An 8,508-nucleotide genomic window follows, 5' to 3' on the forward strand; every position below is an offset into this window, starting at 1 on the left:
TCCAAGTCAACACTTGGTTACAAAAAGAAGAGTTCTAACTCTATACAAAATAAGCCCTTGGCTTGATTTACATGTAATACAAATACTGTAATCACAAAAGATGACCCAGCCATTAAGCCTCTCAAGCTACGTCCTTGGAGGTGGCATGCTACCTGTACCTGAAAATGATGTCCCATATAGGGTGAACCAACGCCCAGTAGAGATATGCTAAACATTGTATGAGCAATAACTAAAACATCAGCATTTGATAAATGTTTAATTCACATAGATCAATTCATATTTCATTTCGAATACATCACCAATGTGTCCATGTTTTTATTCCATTTCTTATCCAATTTCTCAATTCACAACCCTGGCTCAGAACCTGGCCATATACTTTAAATGAGATTACATCCCATATCAACAACGTTTCTATTTCAATCGAAATTACAACTCAAATTAATCATTTCATGCTTCATAATAGATACACATTTTAGTGTTGTATCAATCTCAGACAAAACACTTTCGTACTTCACAAATGATACACATTTTAGTGCTGTATCAATCTCAGACAAAACACTTGCATATTCCACATATGATACACATTTTAGTACTGTATTAATGTCAAACAATATCCGGTTTAGAGGTTCATCCCCTATCTTCTCCTAAACTGTGGAGTACATCCCCTATCTCCTCCCACACAACACAATGTATATAAACACATATCATATACATAATCAAACCAATACATAAAATTCATGTATTATATCAACCGCCATATTCGATGGCATACTCAATTGATTAGTTTTAGTTTGCCTAATCATCATGCATTGTCTACAACAATTAAGACTATCCTCCACCGATAGCCCAAAGCATTTATTTCTAAACAGATAATAAATGCAATAACAGATATACAATCAACATTTCCAAAAGTGAGTGATTAATAAAATCCAACTCCATCGTTCCACCTCATAATGAGCCAATTTCATTATATTCAACTCAATTTCATAAACCCATAATTTTTCCAAATTAATTATACTAATTAATTTATGCACAAATTAGGGCTTTCTTCCCCGTTTCTCAATACTAACAAAAAGGTTCAAATATCAACAACCCTTCAACAATGCCATCATTTTGAGGCCCAAATACATATTTAAGAGTCAAAATAACAAAACCCCCTTTATACATTTTGAAACCCTAAGTCCCAAAACTTACCCAACTTTAACATTTCATCAAAATGGCCAATACTTTAAGTTAAAGACCATAAGAATGAGTAGTTATCCCTTCAAATTTGGAGCTCGAATGGAGAAGATGAAGAAAACTCGAAGCGCTCCAAACACCCAACTTCTTGGATCAAAATGTAGCCCTCGACGATCAACACACTTTTTGTAAAGGCCAAAGGGTAGGAGAGCACTCTAACTAGATCAATCCCTAGAGAGAAGGTGGGTTTCTAGTGAGAGAGACTCTCCAATAGAGTTTTAGAAAAGTAAGAGAGAGAGTGAGGATGTAAAAAGTGATTCAAAATAGCGTAGCTGTCAACTGATATATGACTCTCCCGCTCGAGCGGAGAAAAGAACGCTCGAGCGTCAAGCACAAAAAACTGGACCCGCTCGAGCGCAAGAAAACCCGCTCAAGCGCCAAGACACAAAAACAAAACACACCCGCTCGAGCGCGAAAACCAGTCCGCTCAAGCGTAGATTCTCCTCTCTCAGTATCTTCACTAACAATGTTCACCCCGCTCGAGCGCCAACAGACCCGCTCGAGCGTAAGGAAACCCGCTCGAGCGTGAAAAACACACCTGCAGAAGTTTTGCAGGTGCACGAAATACTGGGAGTGTGTAAACCCCGCTCGAGTGCAAGAAGACCCGCTCGAATGGACCACCAAAAATCAAACTCCGCTCAAGAGCAAAGAGACCCGCTCCAGCGTACCACCAAAATTCTGGGCAACAAGGAATGGGACTAAAGCTCAACCAACCTGCTCGAAACACGCCCAATACATCCTAAAACTCAAACACACGGAATTAAAGGATAGCAACAAGATATACAACCACCAACTCCACGGAACCTAAGTCCGGAATACAACAATCAAAGGAAGAGAAACCGGGATCGCTATATAGCAATTATCCCTATATATTGTACTATTATATACAACTATAGCTGTAACAAATTAACTATAATATATATGTAAAGTTATATTAAGCTTTTATTTTCAATTAATTAAATTATAATTAACAAACTAACAAATAGTAGTAATGGTATAATGCGATAGAAAGAGGATAAAAATAAAGAACACAATGATATTTTGAAGTTTTAAATTTACCTAGTTATACAAAAAGGTAATGTTATAGTAAAATCTTGAATTCTCAATAAATTTTCACACTTTCTATAAAATAAAATGACAATAAAAAGTAAAAAATTTGATACCCATTTTTTTTACTTCAATTTTATGATTTTCAATGAAAAAAACAAAATCTGATCAAAATCCTTGGTACAGAATGGATATAGATACTTCGATTGCAACCACGATCACCAATAATTCTTCTCCACCATGCAAACCTATAAACAAACACATAAACCTCACTAAAACCAAAACCAAAACCAAAACCAAACCAACAGAAGAGAAAGAGAATCACACAGGGAAAAAAAAAATTTTAAAAAAAGAGAGCGGGAGGATGTTACCTCTAACAACTTAGACCTCACCTAACCCAATCCATTAGTTCCTCCGCCAATGCTCGCGAAGTTTATGTGATGACCGGATACGAAATTTGCCTCGTCCTCTTTGAGTTATGTGGGGTTTAGTCTTGTTAGAGTGTTGGGTTTTAATGTAAGATCTTGTTAACTGTTGGGTTCGTTGTTTTTGAAAAATTTTCTCAAAATTCTTGTTTTTATTTATTTTAATTCTGTGTTTCACTTGTTGCGGAAGGTGCGAGGTTGGGTCCGGGGTGTCACGGGTCGAGCTGGGAAATTTTTTGGTTGGAAGGCAGAACCGCACGTGCAGGGGCTTGGGTCGCACGTAGCCGCATGTGCGGATAGGAGGGGGTTGGCCATGATGCATTCTGCTTTATATGCACGAGCGGAAGGAGGTACGGGGGAGAATGCCGCACATGCGGGGGTGAGAGTCGCACGTGAGGATGGGGGTGCCGCACGTACAAGAGTCCGCTGAGTCCGAAACTCTATCCTTTTCTCTCTTCTTGGGCTGAGTGTATCTCACTTTTTACACATCTCTCTCTCTCTAAAAATATCATTTCCTCTCCATTCTCTCTAAAAACCTCCACCAAACACCATAAACTCTTGATTTCTTGTCATTTATTGGAGTTTTGGTCCAACATCCTTCATTAAATTTGGAATGCTAACTGAGGGCTTCGTTTTGTGCAGTGGAGATTGGAATTTCAACACCGTGAAATTTGGGGTTTTCTCATATTTTCTTCTCCAAAATTTGAGGTAGGAATTTTCTTTGAGTTATATATATATATATTTGCAAGATTGTGTTGATTTTGGAATTTCCTTGATGGTATTGAAAATTTGGTTTTTTGGCTCAAGAATGATAGTGGTTTTAAAAGTGGGTTTCTCTTTCTAAACAGTTTCTTGAGAGTTTTGAACTACATTGTATGAGGGAAGATGTTTTGGGTGAGATTCTTTCAAAAGATGAGGGGGTGTCTATTTTTGGTGAAAAACCTAGGAATTTGGGATTTTTGAAAGGGGTTGAGAATCTATGGATTTTTGTTACTCATTAATGTGCCAAAATGAATGAATGATTGAAAAATTTCTTATTGTTATATATAAATGACGAATTTCATGGAATATGAGAATTGTTGACTTTGGAAGTTGTTCTTCAAAATGTTGATATAGTCATGAAATGGCTAAATTGTTGAGAATGCATGAAGTGTGAAAATGTTGCTACTCCTTGATGGATTTAAATGAAAATATGGCTATCTTGTGAAATGGCATTGAAAAGAGAAATGGGAATTGTGATTATTATGGAAATATTGTGTTGAATAATTGAAAATGGAAGGGCGTTTCATGGCATTGATAATTGTTGCATTGGCATTTCAATACTTTTGGTTGTTACAAATTTTGAACTGAGATTTGAAACCTTTGCATTGATGGAAAGAATGATTGTGAAACAAGATCTCTTTGTTTTGTTTATGGGGTAAATACGTTGGTAAGTCTGGATAGGGGGTGTTGATGGAGTTGATTAAGTTGGCCTGAGTGTCCAGGGTGAAAGACCGAAAACATGAGCGGAGGAGGTACCACGTGCCTTCCGGTTAGCTACCGGTAAAGTGGGGATTTGGTAGTGCTAGTTATGCCTGCTTGCAGACACCAACCTAAGGATTACCTGAGTGGTATTTACTGCCTCTTTGAACTGAATTTGAATTGTCGAATATTGTTGAAATTTTAGAGATTTCATTGTGCAGGATGGTTTTCAAAGGATGAAAAAAAAAAAATTAGATTTTCATTTAAAGGCATGGCATAACATGTATATCCCATTTCATGAGACTTGTATAAAATGTTTATACTTTGTTAAGAATTTCCTATTGGGCTTTATGCTCACCCTATGAGAGTTTGGTGTAGGTAAAGATGTGGTGATTCTGCCAAACTAAAGGCGTAGATATATGTGTTGAGAGCACAAGGCTCTTGTTTTGTTGTGATTGTAATTTTGGCAAGCCAAGGGCTATACTTGTATAGGTTCGAGTAATCATTTTGTGTAACCGGTCTTAAGCCTAGGACTTTGTAGCCCTAGAGGGCATTTATTTATTTTGACTAGATGTTTTATACGCTATAGATTCATGTATCGAAGTCATTGAATGTATATCCGCATGTGGGACTATTTTGTAAACACCTTATGATCATGAATTCAAGCGTTGAAGAATTACTTCTATTATCATAAAGAGTGGTGGTTGATGCACTTTTATTGTGTATTTTCTTGGGGCGTTACAACTTGGTATCAGAGCTACCGGGTTTGAATACTTGGGGCTTGTGGGAAGTGGTCGTTAGCCACAATGGGTTCATTTTGCATGATTAGGAGATGTTGTATATTTTGTGGCTATGTGATAACATGTTTATATGACTAGATGGGTATGGGGTTAGACTTTTAGGATGTGGTTCGCGCCTATTAAATTCCTTGAGGTCTTATTAGAAGGGTACTTGATCAATACTTGTTCTACTATGAATTCTTAGTATTTCATGGGACGAATTTCATCATAAAGGAATAATTCGTATGTGTTTATGTGACTAAGTGCCTATGTGGAATGAAGCTAAATTGTTTATATGGTAGGGAAATATATAAAATTGTTATGGTCGAACGTGTGAGGCAAGTTGCGAGCACATTTGAGTTTATGTGCTAAATTATTTACTTTTTTCCTTAATTAGGATGTCAGGAAGGCGTCAAGCCCATGGTGGCAGAGACGGGAGGCAGGAGTCGTGGTAGACCTCGCCGAGGTGTATATGAAGCACCGGTCCATGAGGTTCTGGTGCAAGAGGAAGGACTCAGCCAAGCTAATGCGGCCGAGCAAGTGGGTCAAGCTAATGTGGCCGAGCAAGTGGGACAACTGGAGATTAAAGGGCAAGCGGGTCAAGCCGCAATGGAGGCCTTAGCCAGAGAAATGGCAGGGGCCTTGAGAGAATCAATGAATTTGTTGAGGGCCAAGAACCAAGCCCGAGAGAACGCTGTAGAGACAAGGGCGAGTTTTCTCACTAGAGAGTTCTTGTGGGCCAAACCGAATGAGTTCCATGGTGGCCCCGAGCCCAAGAAAGCAGATGAGTGACTTGAGCTAACGGTAAAGACATTTGAAATGCTTCACATTGAAGATAGCGAGTTAAGAGTGACTCTAGCAAGTTACTACCTCAAGGGGGACACGGACCAATGGTGGAAGTACACCAAGGGTAGAGTGGAGCTGACATGGGAAGCCTTTGTGGTTGCTTTCCAAGACAAGTATCTACCTCCCACTGCAAGGGAGAGATTGAGGCAAGAGTTTCAAGACCTTAAGCAACTTAACCTATCTGTGGCAGAGTTTAAGGCGGCCTTCACTAGTTTGTCCCGGTTTGCGTTGGAGTTGGTAGCAATGGAAGAGCACCGTTGCATAGAATTTGAGAAGAGATTGAGGACAAAAATTTTGTTCAAAGTTGTTGGAAACATGATTTGGAACTATGACCGTCTTGTGGAGGCAGTGGCACATGTAGAGATTACGGTGCAAGCTGAGGAGGAGAGACTTCGAGGTTCGAGGTCTAGGGGCCAGGAGTCACAGGGAGATTTTAGACCCAATAAGAAGAACAGGGGCACATTTTCATCCCAATCCCAACTATAGTAGTGTAAATCTACTTTTTCCTTGCCTAGTGCGAGCTCGAGGAAGAATGCACCAGGTAGTTTTTCATGTTTCAAGTGTGGCCAACCAGGTCACAAGGCCTATTCAAGCTCATAGAAAGGAGGAAGGTAGCAGATGTTACCACCACCACCTAACCGATCTCAGAGTCAGTCTTAGAATAGAAGGCAAGGACTTACTTATTTTCAGTGTATTAGTCGGGGCATATGAGGAGAGCTTGCCCACAGTTGGGAGGTGCATCTAGCACATCTGGCACATCAGGGTCGAGGCAGATTCAGACCCACCAGCAGGCTCATTCAGTTCAGACTTCACGAGCTAATCAGGGAGCCGCTTTAGCTTAGTCATGCAGCAGGCCTATGCTTTGAGAGATGAGCAAGTTGATCAGAGGCCATAGGGGCGCGTGTATACTGTTACCGCGCCATAGCAGTTACCAGGATCCTCAGTTGTGAGAGGTATTTTTGTTGTGTGCAATTCTTTGGCTAATGTGTTGATAGATACGGGTGTGTTTCATTCATTTATATCTACTACATTTGCTTCTGCATTGGAATTAGAAGTGGCATGGTTAGCGTCTCTGCTCAAGGTAGAGTCACCAGTTGGGGGTACGGTTGACTTAGACTGAGGATGTCGCGGTTGTGAGATAGAGGTTGTCGGGCGCAGACTTCCGTTTTCCTTTATGTTGCTAGACATGTCAAGTTTTGATGTCTTTTTGGGCATGGACTGGTTATCTTCATACCGTGCTATGTTTGATTTTTATTATTAGAGAGTTACAGTGTGCACCTCGAGTGGTGACTATTTTTATTTTCTGGGTGACCGAGTTGATAGGATCTTGTCACCAGTTTTTCACCCTCGTAGTAGGAGCGAGCTTAGTAGTCTTCTTGCGACTCTCTTGGGTGGTGAGAGTGATGGGACTTATGTTGAATTACCAAAGGTAGTTTGTGAATACCTGGATGTCTTTCCCGAGGATCTTACTAGTTTTCCACCCCACCAGGAGATCGAGTTCTCTATTGACTTAGTGTCTGGCACGACACCGATTTCCATGGCGCCGTATAGATTTGCACCCGCTGAATTGAATGAGTTGAACATTCAACTCCAAGAAATTTTAGATAAGGGCGTCATTCGCCCTAGTACATCACCTTGGGGAGCGCCAGCTCTCTTTGTGAAGAAGAAGGATGGGTAATTGTGGTTATATATTGATTACCGCAAGTTAAATCGGGTTACCGTTAAGAACAAGTATCCTCTACCTAGAATAGATGATTTATTTGACCAACTTAGAGCGTTTCATTGCTTCTCAAAGATAGACTTGAGGTCGGGATACCATCAGTTGAGAGTTCGGGAGGGGGACATCCAGAAAACGGCTTTTCGTACGTGTTATGGCCACTATGAATTCCTTGTAATGCCTTTTGGTTTGACCAATGCACCTGCTTCCTTTATGGATTTGATGAACCGAATTTTTCGAGAATTCTTAGACCGCTTCGTGGTCATCTTTGTAGATGACATCTTGATTTATTCTACCGAGGAGGAGGAACACGAGACTCACTTGTGATTATTTCTTGATTTGCTTAGGGAGCACTAATTGTATGCCAAATTTGAAAAATATGAGCTTTGGTTGATTGAAGTGAAGTTTTTGGGGCATGTGGTGTCAAGAGAAGGAGTCATTATAGACTCTTCTAAGATAGATGCCGTGCAGGATTGGAGACAACCTAAAAATATTTTTGAGATCCGGAGTTTCTTGGAATTAGCCGGGTATTATCGCCGTTTTGTAAGGGACTTTTCTAGATTAGCCGCACCTTTGACTAGGTTGACAAGGAAGGGTGTCAAATTTGTGTGGAGTGAAACTTATGAAAGGTCATTCCAAGAACTTAAGATTAGATTGACCACTGCACCAGTCTTGATAATTTTGAAAAGAGGTTTGGGTTACACCGTCTATTGTGGCACGTCCCGGGGATGGGCTTGGTTGTGTCTTGATGCAAGAGGGAAAGGTTGTGGCCTATGATTCACGACAATTGAAAACTCATGAGAAAAACTACCCCACCCATGATCTAGAATTAGCGGCGGTAGTTTTTTTCTTGAAAATTTGGAGGCATTATTTGTATGGTGAGAAGTTTGAAATTTTCTTCAATCACAAGAGTCTAAAGTATTTGTTTTCCCAAAAAGACTTGAATTTATGCCAACAGAGGTGGATGAAATTTATGAAGGATTATGATTTTGAA

At 40.0% G+C, this 8,508-nt stretch overlaps 1 protein-coding gene across 1 annotated transcript; it reads left to right on the forward strand.

Annotated features, from left to right (window-relative positions):
* Window positions 1–5,770: 5,770 nt before the first annotated feature.
* LOC145798120 (uncharacterized) lies at window positions 5,771–6,283 on the forward strand. The gene has a single exon (XM_082885597.1). It carries the CDS (start codon window positions 5,771–5,773, stop codon window positions 6,281–6,283), a length of 513 nt encoding a protein of 170 aa, XP_082741723.1.
* The last annotated feature ends 2,225 nt before the right edge of the window (window positions 6,284–8,508 follow it).

This window comes from Camellia sinensis, chromosome 8 (assembly GCF_055761805.1).
Source record: "Camellia sinensis isolate YWXY chromosome 8, ASM5576180v1, whole genome shotgun sequence".
Taxonomy (NCBI): domain Eukaryota; kingdom Viridiplantae; phylum Streptophyta; class Magnoliopsida; order Ericales; family Theaceae; genus Camellia; species Camellia sinensis.

What these genes read in the sequence shown, in the direction of transcription:
- LOC145798120 (XM_082885597.1), top strand. Translation starts at nt 5,771, where the DNA reads ATGCTTCACATTGAAGATAGCGAGTTAAGAGTGACTCTAGCAAGTTAC.